This window comes from Cibotium barometz, chromosome 12 (assembly GCF_041138505.1).
Source record: "Cibotium barometz isolate CiBa-2024 chromosome 12, ASM4113850v1, whole genome shotgun sequence".
NCBI classification, from domain to species: Eukaryota; Viridiplantae; Streptophyta; class Polypodiopsida; order Cyatheales; family Cibotiaceae; genus Cibotium; species Cibotium barometz.
The window spans coordinates 56,371,469-56,395,520 of NC_141057.1; the positions used below are offsets into that span (position 1 = coordinate 56,371,469).

General features: G+C 46.2%; 1 protein-coding gene across 2 annotated transcripts in view; it reads left to right on the plus strand.

Annotated features, from left to right (window-relative positions):
- Window positions 1–24,052, plus strand: part of LOC147633617 (endoribonuclease Dicer homolog 4-like) — a 156,892-nt gene that overhangs the window by 127,167 nt on the left and 5,673 nt on the right. For both annotated transcript variants that reach the window (XM_086806748.1, XM_086806749.1), the window contains one exon: window positions 42–320. In XM_086806748.1, coding sequence (XP_086662874.1) covers window positions 42–320 — 279 coding nt within the window. The remainder of the gene's footprint in view (window positions 1–41; window positions 321–24,052) is intronic.

Sequence of the window (24,052 nt, forward strand, 5' to 3'; positions counted from 1 at the left end):
GTTTCTGGAAATTAATGGTGTGTGTAAGTGTGATGTTGCAGCGCTTGGAATTTCTCGGTGACTCTGTTTTGGATTACATAATCACCCGCTACCTTTACAAAGAGTATAATGGATCGAAGCCTGGGCAGCTGACTGACATGAGGTCTGCAATAGTGAGCAATGAAAGCTTTGCCAGAATCACAGTCGAATATAAACTCTATGTGCAACTTATATATAATTCTGCAGAACTCGCAAGGTGCATAAATGAGTTTGTCAGCTACATTTGTACCCCGTCAGAGAATGAGCTTCTTGGAGACTGGGAAGGAGATAAATGTCCAAAGGTAAGACAGCTCCAAATTTCAAAAAGCTCTTGAGAAATAAAGCCCATTTTGTCTGTATTGAGTAACATGATGAATCAACTCAAACAGATCATTTGATCAGAGTCCACTGTCATGACCATGATATTTGAAGCTCTTCATGCTTTATGATCTTCTGTGGCATCAGAAAGACTCCCACACACCAATGAGGCTCCTTGTCCTAACCAAACATTCTTTACAAGGGTTTAACTGGTCTATTTTGACACATTTTTACCTTCTATGTGATGCTCCCTCAACTTTGAAATGTTCATTCTCTGCTCAAAAGGCTCTCAACGGTTTCATACAATTGCACCTTCTTTTGCCAAAAAGAGGTGTCCAACATTTGGATGCGGCATTTGCATGTTTAGTTGGAGTCTACTCATGAATAGCTTAGTAAGGGGGCCAACAGGTGCATAGCCCAGTGGAGAGGGCTTGTGACTTGAGAAAGGACAGATTCCAAGTGAATCCCCGCAGGCCCCTGTTGGTATGGTCGCAAGTTGTAATGCTTTTGGGTGTGAAGACCAAGCTGCCTCGGGGCGGGCATCGCATCATATGGCCACTATCAAGGAAAAGAAAAAGCTTAGTAAAGGGTATGGCTCGGACTCGTGGGATAGTGAGTGCATTCACAAGATTGCAAGATTTTAAAAAAATCTATTTTTAAAGAAGGAAGACTCCATCAGCTCCCCGTACCTGAGCACTGCGCACCACATGCCTTCACTGCCCGCTCCTCTCCTCTCCTGCTGCCCCTGCCCTCCCTGCCAATTAGCTGCCCCCACTTGCATGCTGCCCCCACCCCCCCCACCGCCTCCACGCCCAACCCGCTTAGCTGCCCCCGCCCCTGCTGCCCTCGCCTCCTCCCCGCCTCTGCTGCCCCCGCTTTCCTCTGTTGCCCGCACTGCTTGGCCTCCTCTTCTGCCCCTGCCCTCTTCGCCGCCATTTCCTTCCCTTCCTGCTCTCCCCTCCGCCTCCCTTCTCTATGCTGCCCTTCCTCCACCTCGCTCAAGAACAGAGTATTCTTTAACAGGTTTCAAGTTGGCCTTTCTCTCCGATTAGCATCATAGCTAATCAACCCCCTCCGGCCGGGCGAACCATCCAGTTTTCACAAGACGAGCTTGAGACCCTCTTCACCGAAATTGAGAAAGACTCATTGAAAAAATCTTTGGCTCTTACCCCTCCCGTACCCAAGCCCGTGATTGGGTACTAGCGGCATTGCCTTCCAACTCCGCACACCATTTTAAAGATGTAAGGCTACTTGGGAGAGGATTCTTCCAAGTAGACTTTGATGTAGAGAAGGTAGCCTCAGAAGTGCTCAAGGGCAGTTCCTTTCCTTTGGGCCCAAGGAAGATTTTCTTCCTACCCTACACTAGCTATTTTGACCTTGTCAAAGAAGACCGGAACTGCTACCCTATCACACTCAGATTCCCAGGTCTTCCTCATGCTTATTAGCCGTTGTTGGAGGCCATTGGGGCAGCCTTTGGGCTGGTCCTACAGGTGCCCACCATCCCAAGTTTTCCCACTTCTATTGCCCAGGCAGTCACACTGTCTCGGCTGATGCTTTTCCTAGGGTTATGGTGTTGGCTCATGACAGTGAACCCTTTGAGGATTTTGTGCTGCTTCCGAGACCTAATGGTCCCTTGAAGCAACGTATGGAGACATTAGGCAGACTTGACCAATGCCGGGTATGTCACCAGATGGGCCACTTTGTTCGGGATTTTCCTAGGGCTAGGGGTATTAGGAGGCGGTGCAAACACACTCCCCAAATGGCACACCCTATTGCTTTACCTCGGCCATCCTTTCGCAAGGAGTGGTGGGTTGTCTCTCACGGCCGCCCTCCAAGTGGGGCATAGGATGAGGCCCTTCCCAAAGACAATGTACATAGTGGTGATGTATTGAGTCAAACTGATGAGTTTACAGAGTCATTCTCAGAGAAGGATGTTGCATCAGGGCAGAATGACAATCTTCATGATACACAAAATGGTTTCCTCCAATTAAGGAGTATTTTTGATAACATGTGGAGTCGGCTAAATCTAGCCAACAACCTCTTTGCTAGACTTTGAAAAAGCTTATGACAGAGTGGATTGGGACTTCTTGGAAGCCACGATTGCACAGATGGCTTTTTCCCAAAAGTGGATCAGAGGGGTCCCTTGCATGTAAAGGGAGGCCCGTAGCACAGTTTTAGCCTGCGGGGGGTGTGGTGAGTGCTCTCAGATCTCGTATTCTGTGAGGTAGGGATGCCGCTTAGCTCCACTGCTTTACCTTACAGTAGCGGAGGCTATGAGCAGGTTCCTCAGAGTTTACCCAGGAGTCTCGAGCCTTAGGTTTCCTCTTCGCACAGAGTAGTAGTTACTGAACTCAGAGTTAGCATATGATATTGCTATGTTTTTGGAGGCTTCGCAAGCATGCCTCTGTGCTTTCCGCACTGCTTTGGAGATGTTTTGTTTGGCAGCACACGCCCCCATTAATTGGCACAAATGAGCGGGATTCTGGATTAGTGACTCTCCGCGGACAGATTGGGGTTTGGATGGGGGGTTTACTTGGATTGAGAGAGGATGTACTACCAGATACCTTGGCTGTCAGGTTGGCATTGGCATCTCGCCTACACAACAGTTCGCTCGTGTCGTCGTGAGCATTAAAAGTAAACTTCAGCATTGGAGTAGCAAGAAGCTTGATTTGGCCTCTAGAGCCTTGGTAGCTAACTGAGTGCTGCTGGCGAAGTTACAAGACTAAGTATTTTACCTCGTTTTCTTAAGCATTGTAATTATGTTTTAAGCATGTTTAACATTCATTAATCATGTTTTGCTCTGTATATGCATATGTAAAATGGTACACGTGTGTGTGGGTACAGATACATGTTTGGTGTGTGTGAGTACATGTGTGTGCATGCTCATATGTATGTACATGTGCATGTATGTTTTTGGTCTTTCTCTTACCATGTTGCAGGTGCAGCAGCTGAGACTTCTTCTCTTTTGTTGGGCACTCAAGGCAACCTGTGGGGCAGCATAGGGGTGGCCAAGGGAGGCAGCCGTGTGGCAAGCCCTGCAGCACATAATCGTGTGAAGAGGTTGCAGCCAGTGCAGCAAGGGGGCAGCCAAGTAGAATCCCTACGCAGCAATAGCCAGTCAGCAGCCAGCGCAGCCTGTCCAGGTGACGTGGCGCTACCACGTGGCACCGTCGGCTGACTGCAGAGGCGGCTGATGGGCACAAGGGGCTGGCATGGCAGAGGCGAGCAGTCCAGCAGGTGCACAAAACGGCGATTAGTTGAGCCGGCACACAAAACAGCTGCGAACCCCGAAAACGCAGAAGAGAGAAAGACGGGGAGCAAAAGCGCACAAAAAAAAAAAAAAGCGAAGCGCCAACCAGCCCTTAAACCATGCAAATCAAAGCAACGTGTGTTTTTTCGAAAAGCTATTCGCCATGTATTTATTTTAATAAAAATAAAAGAAGGGAGAAAAGCTATTCGATAGTTTTTGGAAAAAAGCCTTTGTAATAGTTTTTTTTTCTAAGGGGGAAAAGCTACCCCAAACTTGTATAAATAGGGGGCCAAGGCTCTTGTATCCCACAACACATCTTGGGTGAAAGCTTGAAGGAGATCTCCTCCCCATGGATCAAGGAGGAATCTTCTCGGGAATTGTACAAGGGCTACGGCGACTTTGAGTTATAAATAAATACCTGCGGGGGCGCCACACTTTGGGGCCAATTGGTCTTTTGTGTAGGAGAATTCTAGCTCCACTTAATTATTTTCTTCTTCTTCCAAATTTATTATTCCAGTTCGTAATGTGATTAAAGTGTGATTAAGTGTGTTCACCGCCCGTCAAGTTGCTGAAGGCCGGTTTCAAGGTTCCATTGCCGGATTCATCGTCAACTTTTTCAAGGGGCGAGCCTGTGGTCAACACATTTAATTCTATGGCTGGAACTAGTGCGGAGATGAAGGATTTATCTTCAAAAGAGGACGACTACTACTTCGATGAAGACAAGGAAAGTGAGCAAGAAATACCTTTTGATATGCCAGAACTTGAAGATGATGATGCCACCTATGAAGCAAAGATGCAGAGCTTGATGGAGGGATTAATGGAGCTCGCGAAGGACTCACGTTTTCCACGAAACTTGAAAGCTGATTCCAAACCACGGAGGCAGGGGTTTGAGAAGAAAGCTAAGTCTCAACATTCGGCCGCCATCCACCCAAATTTTCAGCCATACCCCGATTCTTCTTCTTCTTTTCCTCCACCTATCCATGGAAACCCTTTCAATACTTCTCATCTTGGTTACTTTGGTGAAGGCTCTCTCTTTCATTCCATGACGGGTGTACCCAACATGGGCATGACTGGGAGCTATGGTATGCAACCAGGTATGCGTGGAGGTATGTATGGAGCTATGTCTCAACATTCGGCCGCCATCCACCCAAATTTTCAGCTATACCCCGATTCTTCTTCTTCTTTTCCTCCACCTATCCATGGAAACCCTTTCAATACTTCTCATCTTGGTTACTTTGGTGAAGGCTCTCTCTTTCATTCCATGACGGGTGTACCCAACATGGGCATGACTGGGAGCTATGGTATGCAACCAGGTATGCGTGGAGGTATGTATGGAGCTATGCCAGGAGGTATGTATGGAACTTATGGTGGCGGTGGTGGAAGTGCTTTTGGTATGCCTGGTATTAGAGGTGGTATGATGGGCATGGGATCTAATGCTGTGGGCAATTCTTTTCTCAAACCACATCCCTATGATAATCTTGTTCAAGGCGAAAAGCCAAAAGATTATAAAGAGGGTGGTGCTGCAGTAAAGTTTGATACTTTTAGTGGTGCAAAGGATCGTTTGAAGGCTCTCACCTTCATTCAACAATTTGATGCGGCATTTTCTGGTGGTAACTTCACAGAGGCATCTAAGGTACGAAAGGCAGTCTCTTTCCTAAAGTGTAATGCTCTTCAATGGTGGTCGACACTTCTTTATCAGGGAATAGCACCTAGCACTTGGGTGGAGTTGAAGCAAATCTTCTCTTCCTTATGGTTGACACCGACTTTTGAGGTGGATGTTATGACAGCCTGGCATCGATTAGATTCCAGAGATTGTAACAATATGGAAGAATATAACAAGAAATTTTGGGATGCTCTGCTACCGGTCACATCCTTTAGGCCCGTGTCACTGGTTGAGCAGATAGAGACTTATTGCTATGGGCTACCCAAGGAGCTTCGAGATTATTGCATTAAAACAAAGGTCATTAATATGACTCAGATGATAGAAAATGCTCAGATCTTATATGCCATGCTTATTGGTCAGATGTCAAGATTCAAGGATCAACGTCTCTTCTCCAAGAAAGCATCAAAGGAGTCGAAAGGGACCAAAAACACTGACCCACAAGAGAAGGGGCAATCCAGGAAGAGAAAATTCCAGCCTCTACCTCAAAGGACAGATGAAGAAAGGAAAGAGCTTATAGCTGGCAACAAATATTTCTCTTGTGGAGAAGCAGGGCATCTGTACTATAGGTGTCCAAAGAGAGCACCTAAAAACACAGATAATTCACAGGAAGAGCCTAAAGCAAAGAAACAGAAACCGTCTGTTGGACTAGTACCTGACTTGATAGGGTTGAAGCAAGGGGATGCATCTTCAGAGTTATGCAGAGCATGGGAAAGACTTCGAGATCAAGAGATTTTGATCTTTTTCAATACTGGGACTCGTGCAACCTTCATCACCCCTGAGCTTGCAGCAAAGTTGGGCATCAAACCAGAGGAGATGGGTGTGTTGCATGAGGCTACTTTGGCTTGTCCTGGACGTTCAGTTGAGGTTACACCGATCATTGGGAAACTGCGTCTCAGTGTGCAGACTTACATAGACAGAGAGGATAATTTCTTCATAATGCCTTTCGAGGGTTGTGATGTATTGTTGGGTATGCCTTGGTGCCATAAGGTTAAAGCGGTAGTAGATACTTTCAACAGGAAAATCTCTCTTACTAATAAGAGTAAGGAACACACTCTTGATGTAAAGCTTAAAGGGGAATCTATTCTTGTTGTATTGGCCTCGGCCATTTCTCGTTTAATAAAGAAGCATCTTTCCGTTTACTTATTGTTTGTTAAAGAGAATCAGGATACCACAGATTCTAACCTATCTGAGTTGGATAAGGAAAGATTGGATTTTCTCAAAATTTTTCAAGATTGTTTTTCAGAGGCTTTGCCAGGGGAATTGCCGCCTGCTAGGCCTGAGGATCATGGGATTGATTTGATTCCTGGAAGTTCACCACCGAATAAGCCACCCTATAGGGTGATGAGTGCAACCCAACAAGAAGAGATTATGAGCCAAGTGCGTGATCTGTTGGACAAAGGGTTGATTTAGCCGAGTTCTTCGCCCTATTGTTCACCAGTGCTTTTGGTACAAAAGAAAGATGGTTCTTGGCGGATGTGCATTGATTACAGGGCACTGAACAAGATTACCATCAAGAACAGATTCCCTATACCTCGAATCGATGATATTTTGGATCGGTTACAGGGAGCAGCTAACTTCAGTCGCATTGATCTGAAGAGTGGATATCATCAAATTCGCATCAGGCCAGAAGATGTGCACAAGACAGCTTTCAGGACAACTTTTGGACTCTCTGAGTTTCTGGTCATGCCTTTTGGTCTTACGAATGCTCCAGCGACTTTTAACAGGATGATGGATCGGATTTTTTGACCCCACCGTGGTTTTGTGGGCACTTTCTTTGATGATATGATTGTGTTTTCTCACTCAGTGAAGGAGCATCGGGAGCATTTGACCAAAGTCTTTGAGGAACTCAGAAAGCATAGATTGGTTGTCAATGGAAAGAAGAGTGAATTCTTCATGCAGGAGATTCACTTTCTTGGGCACATAGTGTCTAAGGATGGCGTCAGGATGGATCTAGCAAAAGTTGAAGCGATAAAGAATTGGCCGGATTTGTAGACTATTCATGATGTGAGAAGTTTCTTAGGACTTTGTTCATATTACAGAAGGTTTATCCGATTTTGTGCAGAAATTGCTTCACCTTTACATCACTTGACCAAGAAGGATGTAAAATTCCGATGGACAGTAAAGGAAGTGGAAGTTTTCAACAAGCTTAAGGAAAAGCTAACCACTGGTCCAGTTTTGGTTTTACCGGATCTTCATAAACCTTTTGTGGTACAGTGTGATGCATGCGGGAATAGCATTGGAGCTGTTCTTATGCAGGAAGGACATGTTATTGCTTATGAGAGTAGAGCTTTGTCACCAGCAGAAAGGAATTTACAAGTGTATGAGAAGGAGCTTCTTGCGATTATTCATGCTCTTTCTACTTGGAAGCATTACCTTCTTGGGGTTGATTTCATTGTTCAGAGTGATCATCAGACTCTTCGATACTTCCTTACTCAAACGAAGTTCTCAGAGAAGCATATGAGATGGGCAAACTTGTTGTCCATGTTTCACTTTCAGATTGTTCATGTGGATGGCAAAAAGAATGTGGTAGCGGATGCCTTGTCTAGGAAACCACATGCGGCCGCCGTCTCCATTATCTTTCATCATGAACTTGATGATATGCGCGAACAGTATGCTCATGACTCAGATTTTGAGCAGATTTTTGATCGTTTGAACGAAGGAGAGTGAGTTGATCATTATTCTCTCAAGGAAGGATTTTTTATAATGCATGACAAATTGTGTGTCACATCTCAGTTGAGACAGAAGGTTTTGACAAAATGCCATGCTCTGCCTTATGCAGGCCATCGTGATATTGAGGCTACAGTGAAGGCTTTAGAGGCATTCTTTGATTGGCCTACTATGCGCAAGGGATGTTGATGCTTTTGTTCGTGATTGTATCATTTGTCAGAAGGTGAAGTATGACCGTCAAAAGACATCTGGGTTACTTCATCCTTTGCCTATTCCAGATAGACCGTGGGAGAGTATTGCTATGGATTTTATCTTTGATCTTCCTACTAGGACAGAGAGTGGGAATGATGGCATCTGGACTATCATAGATCGTTTCAGCAAGCAGGCTCATTTCATTCCAGTCAGGAAGAAGATTAATGCAGAGTAAGTGGTGAGGATATTTTTGAGGAATATCTATTGTCAGTGACCAAGATCCTCGAATGACGAGTTTATTTTGGAGGACATTGTTCAAGAACATGAAGACTTCCGTCTTTCCATCCACAAACAGATGGGCAATCGAAAATCGTCAACTCAGTTGTATTGGATCTTCTGAAGTGTTATGTTTCGGATCATAAGGAACAGTGGGAAAAGTATCTCTCTTTGGTGGAGTTTGCTTACAACAATACCATTCACACTTCGACAGGTAAGGCACCTTTCGAGATTGTGGAAGGCGGAAAGAAAGTACCTCCGATCCTCCATACAAAAGATAAGATCTTTGAGGCAGATCGTTTTGTGGAGAATATGGATGAGGCTTACAAAAAGGTTTAAGTGGCTCTTCAAAGGACTCAAGAGAAACAGAGAAAAGCAACAAACCTTCACTGTATCATTAGTTTTTGATTTGGGTGATTGGGTGCTTTTGAGATTTGGGAAGGCTAGACTCAAGAAAATCAAGGGTAAACAGAGCTTATATCCTAAATTGAGTATGCGGTACTATGGGCTTTTTCAAGTGATTGAGAAGATAAGTGATGTTTCCTATCGTCTTCAGTTACCGGATCATTGGAAGATTCATAATGCATTCCATGTGAGTCTTCTTAGACCTTTCAGAGGTGTGGTGTCTACAGAGCAGGTTGATGAGCCGCAACCAGAGGTGGAAGAACTTGATGAGATTCTTCAACCGGAACAGATTTTGGCACATAAAGAAAGAAAAGTCAGAGGGAAAGTTTCACGTCGATATCTGGTGAAGTTTGTGAACTATTCACCTATGGATTCGAAGTGGATGGAGGAGGGTGACTTGGCAGATTCACCAAGGATACTACAACTTTACCTCGAGGCTTTTGGTTTGGAGCCTACCTTAGAAAGTGCTTCAACAGGTTCAGCTATGGATTCTGGAGTACTACCTGTTACTCAAGAGGGGGTTGACTCCGCTCCTTTGTCATAGAGTTCATTTGGATGAGATCTGGAAGTCGCTTGGTGTTCTTATCAGCACACCTGAGATACTAACCTGACAGTATATCTATGGGATTTCTATGATATATGTGTACTAGTCACATGGTTTGATTCATGGATATACGAATATCTTCAGAGAATGGGGACGCCTATTCTAGACTTTCGTTTGATATGCATCAGTGTTTACTCATGTTCATGATGTACTGCTGATCGTGGGTCCTGTGGGATGGCCATGAGCAGAGCAGGTAAAGCATCCAGGGGGACATGACTATTCACAAGTTGGATGCTGGTATTAAGATGTTATGTTTCAGTTGGCAAATCCTTTGAATGAACAATTGAGGATGATTGCTTTGTTTTAAGAGGGGGGTATGTTACAGGACTGAGTATTTTACCTCGTTTTCTTAAGCATTGTAATTATGTTTTAAGCATGTTTAACATTCATTAATCATGTTTTGCTCTGTATATGCATATGTAAAATGGTACACGTGTGTGGGTACAGATACATGTTTGGTGTGTGAGTACATGTGTGTGCATGCTCATATGTATGTACATGTGCATGTATGTTTTTGGTCTTTCTCTTACCATGTTGCAGGTGCAGCAGCTGAGACTTCTTCTCTTTTGTTGGACACTCAAGGCAACCTGTGGGGCAGCATAGAGGTGGCCAAGGGAGGCAACCGTGTAGCAAGCCCTGCAGCACATAATCGTGTGAAGAGGTTGCAGCCAGTGCAGCAAGGGGGCAGCCAAGTAGAAGCCCTACACAACAATAGCCAGTCAGCAGCCAGTGCAGCCCGTCCAGGTGACGTGGCGCTGCCACGTGGCACTGGCGGCTGACTGCAGAGGCAGCTGATGGGCACAGGTGGCTGGCATGGCAGAGGCGAGCAGTCCAGCAGGCGCACAAAATGGCGATTAGTTGAGCCGGTGCACAAAACAGCTGCAAACCCCAAAAAACGCAGAAGAGAATGACGGGGAGCAAAAGCGCACCAAAAAAAAAAAAAAGCGAAGTGCCGGGCAGCCCCAAAATCGTGCAAATCAAAGCAACGTGTGATTTTCAAAAAGCTATTCGCCATGTATTTTTTAATAAAAATAAAAGAAGGGAGAAAAGCTATTGAATAGTTTTTGGAAAAAAGCCTTTGTAATAGTTTTTTTGGGAAAAAGCATAGGTTTTCCCCCAAACTTGTATAAATAGGGGGCCAAGGCTCTTGTAATCTTCTCGGGAATTGTACAAGAGCTACGGGGACTTTGAGTTATAAATAAATACCTGCGGGGGCGCCACGCTTTGGGGCCAATTGGTCTTTTGTGCGGGGGCACTCTAGCTCCACTTAATTATTTTCTTCTTCTTCCAAATTTATTATTCCAGTTCGTAAAGTGATTAAAGTGTGATTAAGTGTGTTCACTGCCCGTCAAGTTACTGAAGGCCGGTTTCAGCGGACTGCTTGGTTTGTCACGTTGTGTTGGGTTTTTCATAAGGGATGCATTGGTCAGCTTCGTTGGCTCATTCGGAACTTCCTTTGCAGCATACCCTCAGAATCACCCATCAGGCGCTTCGATCCTTCTCAGAGGGTGTGGATGAGGACCGAGGTCCATCCATACAGAAAAGATGGTCTCTGCCTAGCAGGGTGATTGTGTCCTCGATGGCTTCAGTGCACCGTACCTGCCAGGCTAATATGCTGCTGATGAGCTCCCACCGCTGATCTGTGTGTCTTGGGGGGCTAGGGTGCCACTGAGACCACGATGGCGATGATAGCATTGATTCGAAAGCAAGTGACTCCTAAGGGGAGGCCAGCGGAAAGAAGAGTATGATCATCCTCAACCAAAAAATGTCCTAAAGCCTCTTAAAGAAGGAAGAGGGGGGGAAAATTCTGTGGGTCGTCTAGTGATGCGTTGCTGCGGGTGTCCCCTCCCTTGGGCTGACCTAGCCGGGCAAAGTACTTAAAGAAGGAAAGCCCTCGGTGTTGTGGCAAGGCTGTGGGGTCGCTCCAATGCTACTCGCTTGGATCCTACTGAAGTTGGGCTAGGGGGCAATTCTCCCAAAATCACAAGCGCGACGAGAGGTAGTTTGACTTTGAGAAGGTCAGGATCGAAATGCCATTTTTTGGCCATGAGAGCCAATTATTCTTGCTCGCTATTTGGGGTCGCCTCCTCGTCGGAAGGGACCCTCGTGTGCTACAGGTGGCCATGTTTGTTAATCACAAACGAAAATAGGAGAGGCAACCATCTCTGATGTCAAATATTGACAGAGGAATTTCGTGCCGGGAGAAGGTCACCACCCACACACGCGCGGGTTTTTCTTTTTTCTTTTTTCTTTTTTTTTTTGGGGGGGGGGGGTGGGGGATTTCGCCAGCCCTGGAGAATGTTTGTATCGATCCATGTCGACGATAAGTCCCCCCCCATTCCTAGTCTTGTGAGTCGCTCTGCTTGAGTGGGGAAAGAACTAGTGGTGCCGGGCCAGAGCTCAGGCGAGATGACTCTAGGAAATATGAGTGGGGACTGCCAATGGACTGCTGGAGGGGAGGTGGATAAGGGTATTGCACACCAAGGGGGCTGTTGGTGGCGCTCCTGGTCGACAGAGGGAGGTGATTGGAATAGTGGGAGTTGAAGAATGTTCAATGCTCAAAAGAGATTAGTCGCAAATTAGTCTTGAAAGGAGGCGGAAAGGAGCTTCACAAAAAATCCACTAAGTGCTAGGGGATTTTATTTTATTTTCATAGAAAGGAGACTTCTATTAAGTATGAAAAATTTTACAAAATGGAGATTTCACACCAAGCAAGGTGGAGATCTCAACCAATCAGGAGCCCTGTGGTGCCAATAGGGTCCCGAATGAGAGGATGTGAAAAAGATACCAATGTCCCACTCTCTCATAAATTGGGCGCGCTTCCTCTCCGCAGCCCTGGAAGATCCCTAGATTCTGGCCTAGGTAGCCATAATGGTGTGAATAATATCACTTCAAATCTTGCAAAGAACTGAGAAACAAGAACGGGAGTACCCTCAATGGCCTCAGTGCATCTAGCCTTCCAGATATTCCAGGCTGAGATGCTAGCAATAATCTCCCAAGAACTGTCTAACCTCTGTGCGAGAGGGACAAAGTGTGAAAGTGGCAAATCCTGAAGACAACATTGCCGAGTAACTCCTTGCCTAACCATAATGGCCAAGCTCTTGTCAGTCCCCTCGAACCTCAGCTGAGGCCCAGACTGTATCAACCAAATGATAGAACCAAAAGAAATGATAGCATCCCTCTTAATCCTACCAAAGAGGTGTGCAATCGCAGACCAAACCTGAAACCGGCCTCTGATGGAAAACCAGAGTGCGGTAGGAGCAACCACCCGTCCACTTGTAGTCTAGATGAGAAACCAAACACAGATTGGGGCTAGAGTGCCCAAATCTGAAAACACAGCGACACCTGTTGGCCCCAAAGCTTGGCGCCCCTTGCGGTATTTCTTTATTCAATTAAAATAATATGTATGGCTGAGTACAACACAAAGACCAGCCAAGAGTTTACACCTGTAAGTCCAATCTGACTGCCCACAATTCCTTCTCAGCACAGAGGATCTATGCACACAGATCTGTGTCCTCAAGCAACACACTGTGCCTCCCTCTGATCAGCCAAGATCACAAAGCAGGCCAGCCATGGGCATACATCTGGCATAACTCAAGAGCTTGATACATCTTCTCAGCTCAAACATACATGTGCTGTTCAATCCCTGTCTTAATCCCTTGTCAATCTGCCATACTCCTCCTCTCACAAGGAGCCAGATAGTACATACCTGTAGCAGACATCAAGCAATAGAAAGAGAGATAGATGAACAGAGTCAAGGCTTACCAAGTTCAGCTCGTGAAACAACACTGGAGGAAACAACAGCACCAATCTGTGCCTGCAGGCACTTGAATCCACAATCCTGCTTCACACGTGTGCTTGCTCTTGCCTGTATCCTCCTCCTGATGCTCACTCCTATGCTGTCCTTGAAAGTACAGATCTGAAAATCAGCACAGCACCCGTCTGTACCACCTCGGGATGCGTGCCAGGCGTTGTACTTGCATAAACAGCCTGCTGTCCACTTCTGTACCAGCCTGAATCAGCATACACAGGTCTGTCCAGCACTCAGAAAAGCGCCGCCTGCACCAGCAGAATTCAGAAAAGCATGCGTCAGCCCTGTCCGTACACTGTACGGCTGTCGTACAGGGCTGTACGACCTGTGTACTTGCTGGTACAGCCTGTACTGGCCTGTGCGCAGAGTTTCCAGCAGTAGTCTGTGCGCAGCCAGCAGCAGAGAAGAAAGAGAGAGAGAGAGTCTGCCCAGTTCTGGCCGTACAGTGCTGTACGGCAGGTTTCACTCAGAAAAACAGCAACAAAACTGGTCTTCAGCAGTCGCCTCCTCCTCCTTGAGCTTTTCCACGCTAGTTCACAAGCGCATGAGGGAAAGCTCCCCTTTTACTACACGATTCCCAAAAAGGGAAGAGAGAGAGGGAAGAGAGAGAAAACTCCTCCCCAATTTAATCCCTAGGGCCCCAACTTAATAAGTTCCTAGGGCCACTAAGGCCTAGGGGCAAACTCCAATAAACATTAAAAATTAATGTTTCTAGTTCCCCCCTTCACACCTAGGGATGTCCACACATCTTAAACACTGTCCGGGCACCCCCCATGTGAATCATAAAATATTCTGACTCTGCAACCACCATGCCCACACTTGTCCTGCTCCATTTTCACAGGGCCATGACATACCCCCCTCTTGAAAGATGGCAAGCGTCCTCGATTGCATTCTGGTGATGCATCAAAATATCCAAAGTGAAATATACAATATGGCAAGATCAGCGTCCCAATCTCTCTGAGCCATACACATGTATCATCATTCACTGCAAACCAATGGCATAGTAATAGTCCAAGTTGTATACCACTGTGAACCATACATATCCACAAAAATCTCCATGTGACTAGTACACATATATCATAGAAGTCCCATAAACAGATGTACTGTCAGCCTCAGTACCTTCGGGTGAGAGAAAATCTGCACCAAGCGACCTCTAGATGTCATCTGAGCCTGTCTGTATCAAGGGAGTGGAGGTGCTACCCCCCTCTTGAGCATCAGGTAATGCTCCAGACCTATGCTCTGCTGAACCTGAATGAGCCACAATAAGAGTCGGCTCTAACTCAAAGGCATCGAGATAAAGCTGCAAAACCTGAGGTGAATCTGTTAAGTCACCTTCCTCCATCCACTTCGCATCCATCGGTGAATAGTTCTTGAACTTCACAAGATAGCGACGGGAAACTTTACCTCGTACCTTCCTTTCTTTATGTGCCAGTATCTGCTCTGGAATCAGAACCTCATCAAGTTCCTCAACTTCCGGCTGAGCCTCATCTGATACATCCTCAGGCACATCCCCACGGAAAGGTCTAAGGAGACTCACGTGAAAAGCATTGTGAATCCTCCAGTGATCTGGTAACTTCAAACGATAGGTTACCTCACCAATCTTTTCCAAAACCTGAAAAGGCCCATAATATCGCATACTCAACTTAGGGAATAAGCGCTCTTTACCCTTCATCTTCTTGAGTCTAGCCTTTTCAAAGCGCAAAAGAACCCAATCACCCAATGCAAACTGTAAATCACGTCTGTGACGGTCTGCGGCTTTCTTTTGCTTCTGCTGAGTTTTGTGGAGGGCCAACTTAACTCTCCGATAAGCTTCATCCAAGCTCTCCACATACTGATCAGCCTCAAAGATCTTATCCTTTGTATGCAAAATGGGTGGTACCTTCTTCCCTCCTTCTACAATCTCAAAAGGCGCCTTGCCTGTCGAGCTATGTACAGTGTTGTTATATGCAAACTCCACTAGAGGAAGATACTTTTCCCATTGTTGCTTGTGCTCTGACACATAACACTTGAGAAGATCCAACACTGTAGAGTTAGCCTCTTCTGATTGACCATCTGTCTGTGGATGAAATGACGATGAAAACTTGAGAGTTGTACCCATGTTGTCAAACAACCCTCTCCAAAACAAACTCGTCATCCGTGGATCACGGTCACTAATGATAGACGTAGGCAAGCCATGATACTTGAAGATGTTCGCCATGAACAACTTCACCATATGATCCACTTTAATTGTCTTCCGCACGGGAATGAAATGAGCCTGCTTACTGAACCTGCATATGATAGTCCAGATGCCATCATTTCCCGTTTGTGTCCGTGGAAGATCAAATACAAAATCCATGGCAATGCTCTCCCAAGGTCTATCCGGAATAGGTAAAGGCTGTAATAACCCTGGTGTCTTCTGACGGTCAAACTTTACCTTTTGACATACGATGCATTGCCTCACAAAGGCATCAACATCTCTTCTCAAGGTTGGCCAATAAAAGAAAGTCTCCACTGCTTTGACCGTGGCGTCAATACCTCTATGACCTGCATACGGTGAAGCATGACTTTCAATCATAACCTTGAGTCGCAATGGCCTGGTAACACACAGTCTGCCATGCATCAATAAAAACCCATCTCTGAGAGTGTAATGCTCATGCCGCTGACCCTCAGACATCTGATCATACAACCTTTCAAAGTCCTCATCATGGGCATACTGCTCTTTCATTTCATCAAGCTCATGATGATAAGCAAGTGAAACTGCAGAGACCTGTGGCTTGCGTGACAAAGCATCTGCCACTACATTCTTTTTGCCTTCCACATGCACAATCTGGAAGTGAAACATTGACAAAAAGTTTGCCCAACGCATATGCTTCTCTGAAAGCTTAGTCTGCGTGAGGAAATATCGCAAGGTCTGATGATCTGTCTGCACAGTGAAATCAGCCCCAAGCAAGTAGTGTTTCCATGTAGAAAGAGCGTGAATTACAGCCAACATCTCTTTCTCATACACCTGTAAATGCTTCTCAGCATCTTGCAAAACTCTACTCTCATAGGCTATCACATGTTCCTCTTGCATGAGAACTGCACCAATGCTACTTCCACAAGCATCACACTGGACAACAAAAGCCTTTCGGAGGTCCGGTAACACCAATACTGGGTCCGAAGTAAGCTTTTCTTTGAGCTTTTTGAATGCTGTAATTTCCCGATCAGCCCATCTAAACGGAGTTGCTTTCTTCGTCAAAGCATGAAGAGGTGAAGCAATTTCAGCAAAGTGCCGTATGTAACGCCTGTAATAGGAACACAATCCTAAAAAGCTGCGTACATCATGCACGGTCCTCAAAGCTGGCCAATTAAGTATTGCTTCCACCTTTGCTGGATCCATACGGACTCCATGACCAGACACAATATGCCCCAAGAAATGTATATCCTGCAAAAAGAACTCACTCTTCTTGCCATTAACCACCAACCTATGGTTTCTGAGTTCTGCAAACACAAGGGCCAAATGCCTTCTATGCTCTTCCTCAGTTCGTGAATGCACAATCATATCATCAAAGAATGTGCCCACAAACTCTCTATGAGGCCTGAAAATCCTGTCCATCATTCTGTTAAATGTGGCAGGCGCATTTGTTAAACCAAAGGGCATAACCAAGAACTCATACAACCCAAACGTGGTTCGGAATGCTGTCTTATGCACATCCTCGGGTCTAATGCGTATCTGATGATACCCGCTTTTCAAGTCAATACGACTAAAAACTGTGGAGCCCTGTAAGCGGTCCAAGATGTCATCGATCCTCGGTATGGGGAATCGATTCTTGATGGTATTCTTATTCAGCGCCCTGTAATCAATACACATGCGCCAAGAACCATCCTTCTTCTGCACTAAGAGCACAGGTGAGCAAAAGGGTGATGAGCTAGGCTGAATCAACCCCTTATTCAATAGCTCCTGCACCTGACTCATAATCTCTTCCTGTTGGGCTGCACTAACACGATACGGCGGTCTATTCGGTGGAGTACTACCAGGAATCAGATCTATGGCATGATCTTCTGGCCTCTCAGGAGGTAATTCTCCTGGCAATGACTCGGAAAAGCAGTCTTGAAACCCACTTAAGAAATCAGCCCTGTCCTTATCTAACATTGACAAATTAGACTTAGACTCATCATCCTGTGCATCCTTTACATAAATCAAGTACGCGGAAAGATGCTTTTTCATTACTGATGAAATCGCCGAAGCGGATACAATAGGAACAGATTCCCCTTTGAGTTTTACATCCAATACATGCTCTTTCCCTCTATGAGTCAGAGTGATTTTCCTATTGTAAGTATCCACCACCGCATGTACCCTGTGGCACCATGGCATCCCCAACAAAACATCACAGCCATCCAAAGGCATGATGAAGAACTCTTCGCTGTCCACATAACCCTGCAAATGAAGCCGAAGCTTCCCAATAATAGGAGTAACGGGTTCTGCATACCCTGGACAAGCCATATTAGCCTCATGTAACGGCCCCATCTCCTCTGCGCGAATCCCCAATCGGCCAGCCAAATCTGGTGAAATGAAGTTGGCTCTAGTACCTGTGTCAAAGAAGATCAAAGCATTCTGATCTCTCACTTTGCCCCATGCCCTGCACAACTCTGTAGCTTCACCACTTAGCTGCTCACCCACAAGATCAGGAACTAAGCCTGCAGAGGGCTTTGGTTTCTTTGGCTTGGGCTCTCCTTTATTGTCAGGGTCCTTCTTGGACGTTCTCTTGGGACAATTGAATGACATATGCCCCTCTTCAGTACAGTAAAAACACTTTTGAGCATCTCTCAAAGCCTGTCTTTCCTCAGAAGTCCTTTTGGGCATTGGCAACTTCTTATACTTTGTCTCTGAAGACCCTTTAGCATCACGAGAAGCATGCCTAAATTTTTCAGCTTTCTTGCCCAATTTCTTACTGCCTTTAAACCCAGATGAACCACCTGTGAGTAACGCATTAGCTGTCATAGCATTTTCAATCATCTGTGACATGTTCGTTACTCTTGTCTTTATACAGTAATCTCGTACCTCCTTGGGCAGCCCACAACAATACTTCTCAACCTGCTCAGATAATGGCACGGCACGATAAGAAGTCACTGGGAGTAGAGCTTCCCAAAACTTCTTGTTATAATCCTCCAAACTATCACATTTTGAAGCATCCAGCTTGTGCCATGCTGTCATAACATCCACCTCGAATGTAGATGTGAGCCAAACGGAAGAGAAAACCTGTTTGAATTGGACCCATGTAGTGGGTGCTATGCCCTGCAAAAGAAGAGTAGACCACCACTGCAAAGCATTGCCCTTGAGAAAAGTGGCAGCTTTCCTCACCTTTGAGGACTCTGTGTAATTCCCACCAGAAAAAGCAGCATCAAACTGCTGTAAAAAGGTAAGTGCCTTCAATTTATCCTTGGCCCCACTGAAAGTGTCAAACTTCACTGCAGCTCCCCCTTCCTTGTAATCCTTCGCCTTGCCCATAGGCGTTAGATTATCATATGGAAGTGGTTTCGTAAGATTGCTGCCCCCAACATTCATACCCATCATTGGGTCAACATTTCCCATTCCAACACCAGGCATACCATACATCCCAGCCATGTTTCCAAACATTCCATGCTGCATACCTGGCTGCATGCCACCAAACATATTGCCTTGCATCCCAGGTTGCATGCTTCCAAACACATTTCCTTGCATACCGGACTGCATACCACCATACATATTCCCTTGCATGCCAGGCTGAAAATTGGCTCCAAAAGGCCCATACATACCCATGCCTCCCTGAGGATAACCCCCAGTCATGGATTGGAACACCGAACCACCACCAAAGTACCCTGGATGCATGTTCTGCTGAGGAATAGGTGGCTGTCCATAGAAGGAACTCTGTGGGTTAGCACCAAAAGCATGCTGCATGTTCGGAAACTGGGCAGGAGATGGATCCTGTGGAGTGGTACCACTATGACCTTGAGAAAGATTCTTCGAACGAACCTTCTTCTTCTTTTTCTGGGGCTCTGTGCGGGGCTCTGAGCGAGATCTCAAAAATTCAGCAAATCTCTCACTCTGTGTGAGCTGCATAAAAGTATCCATAACACTAGCCAAGCGATCTTTGAACCGAGCATCATCATCCTCTTTACCATGCACATTTTCTGGCTGTGTTACATCCTCATAAGGCTCAACATCTGCAGCCTGTTCTCCTGCAAAAATATCCTCAGATACATCTCTTTCAGGAGAAGTCTCTTGCTCTTCTTCTTCTTGATAGAAGTACTCTTCCTCTGTATCAGACATGATTGCTGAATTTTCAGCGATGGCTTTCTCCAAAGCAACCACGAGCTCACCCCCTTCAGAAAGTTGATGATTGGTCCCGGGGACGGAACCTTGAAACCGGCCTCTGATGGAAAACCAGAGTGCGGTAGGAGCAACCACCCGTCCACTTGTAGTCTAGATGAGAAACCAAACACAGATTGGGGCTAGAGTGCCCAAATCTGAAAATACAGCGACACCTGTTGGCCCCAAAGCTTGGCGCCCCTTGCGGTATTTCTTTATTCAATTAAAATAATATGTATGGCTGAGTACAACACAAAGACCAGCCAAGAGTTTACACCTGTAAGTCCAATCTGACTGCCCACAATTCCTTCTCAGCACAGAGGATCTATGCACACAGATCTGTGTCCTCAAGCAACACACTGTGCCTCCCTCTGATCAGCCAAGATCACAAAGCAGGCCAGCCATGGGCATACATCTGGCATAACTCAAGAGCTTGATACATCTTCTCAGCTCAAACATACATGTGCTGTTCAATCCCTGTCTTAATCCCTTGTCAATCTGCCATACTCCTCCTCTCACAAGGAGCCAGATAGTACATACCTGTAGCAGACATCAAGCAATAGAAAGAGAGATAGATGAACAGAGTCAAGGCTTACCAAGTTCAGCTCGTGAAACAACACTGGAGGAAACAACAGCACCAATCTGTGCCTGCAGGCACTTGAATCCACAATCCTGCTTCACACGTGTGCTTGCTCTTGCCTGTATCCTCCTCCTGATGCTCACTCCTATGCTGTCCTTGAAAGTACAGATCTGAAAATCAGCACAGCACCCGTCTGTACCACCTCGGGATGCGTGCCAGGCGTTGTACTTGCATAAACAGCCTGCTGTCCACTTCTGTACCAGCCTGAATCAGCATACACAGGTCTGTCCAGCACTCAGAAAAGCACCGCCTGCACCAGCAGAATTCAGAAAAGCATGCGTCAGCCCTGTCCGTACACTGTACGGCTGTCGTACAGGGCTGTACGACCTGTGTACTTGCTGGTACAGCCTGTACTGGCCTGTGCGCAGAGTTTCCAGCAGTAGTCTGTGCGCAGCCAGCAGCAGAGAAGAAAGAGAGAGAGAGAGTCTGCCCAGTTCTGGCCGTACAGTGCTGTACGGCAGGTTTCACTCAGAAAAACAGCAACAAAACTGGTCTTCAGCAGTCGCCTCCTCCTCCTTGAGCTTTTCCACGCTAGTTCACAAGCGCATGAGGGAAAGCTCCCCTTTTACTACACGATTCCCAAAAAGGGAAGAGAGAGAGGGAAGAGAGAGAAAACTCCTCCCCAATTTAATCCCTAGGGCCCCAACTTAATAAGTTCCTAGGGCCACTAAGGCCTAGGGGCAAACTCCAATAAACATTAAAAATTAATGTTTCTAGTTCCCCCCTTCACACCTAGGGATGTCCACACATCTTAAACACTGTCCGGGCACCCCCCATGTGAATCATAAAATATTCTGACTCTGCAACCACCATGCCCACACTTGTCCTGCTCCATTTTCACAGGGCCATGACAAAACCCTCTGTGCTTCCTTGCATTCCCATAAACAATGGTAAACTGACTCTGAAACTCTTGCACATCTAGGGCATGTTGGGCAAGCACCGGTAACAGACCTCCACTGATTGGTGGCCAGACCACCATGAAGGGAACCCAGATAAAGGAGGAAATCTGTGGCGTTCCTATAAGAATGCCACAATCTCCTCCAAAATACCCTCTGAATGTCAATCGAAATGCCGTAAGACTCCCAATGGGGTCTAAGAGTAGGGACGCTCTGAATGTGTCGCAAGATAAGATGTCTGGCATTCCGCACCGTATAACTGAAAAAAGGCATGCTTTTCAAAGGGTTACAAGCATCCTTCCACTCCCACTCACCGGGGTCCCTATGCAAATGTCTAATAGGGCAGCCACCGTACAACCAAAGACTAACATTCTCTGTGATCATCCCTTGGGGGGGGGGGCAACAAAGACGTGCTTCCCTAACCTGCCAACAACTCTGACTGGACGAATCTGGGGGCCCTCAATAAGGTCCTGCACATCACATCTCTCTAGCTGCCATCCATCCTTTACAGAAAAAAAGACCGGTACCTCATCCTCCCTAGGCAAGGAGATACCCATAAGCTGAAGAGGAACACCTGTCCCAGAGAAAACCTCAAACCAAGAATGATGACGACCTTCCAAAAAAGATCCAATAATCCAGTGGTTGGGAATGGCTGCATCAATCTGTGCAATCCTCCGGCTAGAACCTCTCAAATGCTGCATGACATCCAATCTCTGCACCTCGATAAGGCTCTGAAACCTCTTCCAATCCAACATTGTGGGGCATAGGGTCTCCCAGCCAGCCCAGAGAATATGCATAGCTACCCCAAGAGGCCTACCATGCACATCTAAGATCAAATCATTGCATAGAATGGCCTGCCGGTTAGCTTCCTACGCTAAACGCGGGGGGATGTGTACCAAAAAACTCCTTAGGTAGTCCCAGGCCCGTAGGAGGGACCTAACAAGGGGGGACGAAGGGCAGCAGTGAACTGCATTTGAAAAATAAAGCGTGAGCTGAGAGTCCAATCACCTCCGCGAACAGGGACACACTTCGTGATCTGCTGCATGAGAAAGTCCTTCCACGGCTCAGTGCCTGGAAGAAAGCTCCTAACAACAAGCTTACAGAGCAAAGCCTTACATTGCACCTCGGGATCAATGATATTCAACCCCCCTTCCTGCTTAGGCCTGATAATGCTTTCCCGAGCAACTCTGGCCCTGGTGTGTGCATTTCCATCAAGCCCTGACCAAAGAAAGTTCCGAATAAGGCGACGAAGCTGGCCAATGCAGCCCTTATGAAAAATCCAACACAAAGCAATAAACCAAGTCGTGGCTAGCAAAACTTGGTTAACCACCAAAGCTCTAGAGGCCAAGTCGAGCTTCCTTCTACTCCAGTGATGAAGTTTGCTTTTAATGCTTAAGAGCACTGGAGCAAACTATTGTGTAGGGGAGATGTCAACGCCCACCTGACAACCAAGGTACATGGCAGAGCATCCTCTCTCAATCCAAGTAAAACCAACATCTGTACCCCAATCTGCAAGAGGAGAATCACTGATCCAAAAACCAACTGATTTATGCCAATTGATAGTAGCTCGTGTTGCCAAACAAAAGGCCTCCAAGGCTGTCCGGAAAGAACATAAACAAGCATGTGAAGCCTCAAGGAACAATGCCGTATCATCTGCTAACTCAAAGTGCAAAAACTCTTCCTCTGTGCATAAAGGCAGCCTGAGACCCACAACACCAGGGACAGCCCGAAGAAACCTGCTCATAGCCTCAACTACAATGAGGTACAATAAAGGGGCGAGGGGACAGCCTTGTCTCACCGAACAAGAAATATGAAAACGCTCGCAACACCCCCCACAAGCTAAAACAGTGCTATTAGCCTCCCTGTATAGGCAGCAGGACACCCCTCTGATCCAGTTTTGGGAGAACCCCATATGTGCCATAGTGCCCTCCAAAAAATCCCAATCCACTCTGTCATAAGCTTTTTCAAAATCAAGCAAAAGAATGGCAAGAGGCTGCTGACTAGACTTTGCCCACTCGACAGCTTCCTAGAAAGAAAAGATGTTATCAAATATACTCCTTCCTTGGAGGAACCCGTTCTATGTATCATGGATAGTCCTTTGGAGAATCGACTGCAACCTTATACTCAAGGCTTTAGCTAAGATCTTATATGCAGATCCAAGGAGAGTGATGGGCCTCCATTGTTTAATGTCAATCTTGTCGCCACTCTTGGGGATAAGGTGAAATAGTCCCTCCGTGAGGTATGGCAGCATCACACCTGACAGCCACATTTCGTGAAGGGCAACAGTGATAGCATCTCCAATATGATCCCAAAAAAGAATAAAGAAGGCGGGAAAAAGACCATCATCCTCTGGGCATGAACCACTGGAAAGAGCATGTAGTGCGTGAAGGAATTCATCCTTCGAGAAAGGGGCATCTAGGGAAGAACACATAGCATCTGTAATGAGCTTGGGCATGCACTCCCAAACTTTCTGCCATGCCACATTTCTCGGAGGAGAGGGCACCTCTACAGTCAACAAAGACGGATAAAAATCTGAAGCAATACCCCTTACCTTGTCAGGCTCAATCTGAACCTCACCCTGTGAATCCTGCAAATACCTCACAGAATCCCTGCTATGGGAAGGTCTGTGTGATGAAAAAAACTTTGTTGCATTTGCCACCCATCTAAGTCCAAACAGCCTCGTTCGCATGAAACACGAACTCAGCCCTCCTGTCCATGGCTAACTGTAGCTCTGCTCTAACTATGGTCAAGAGGTCTATAATCCAAGACGCATGTGGATGCTTTTCATGTTCCCTCTGAAGAGCAGCGATCCTACGCCTAAGCTCTCTCCTTGTCTAGAGCCTCCTCCTTCTTGGACAAGGCAGTGCTATGATAATGATGGCTGGTCCTCTCAAGAGCCAGCGCAATATTATGACGAGGATCGGGACCATCACAAGATCTCCATATCTCTCTGATCTCAAGGGAGATGTCAGCATCTAGATGAAGAGAGTTACGGATACGTATAC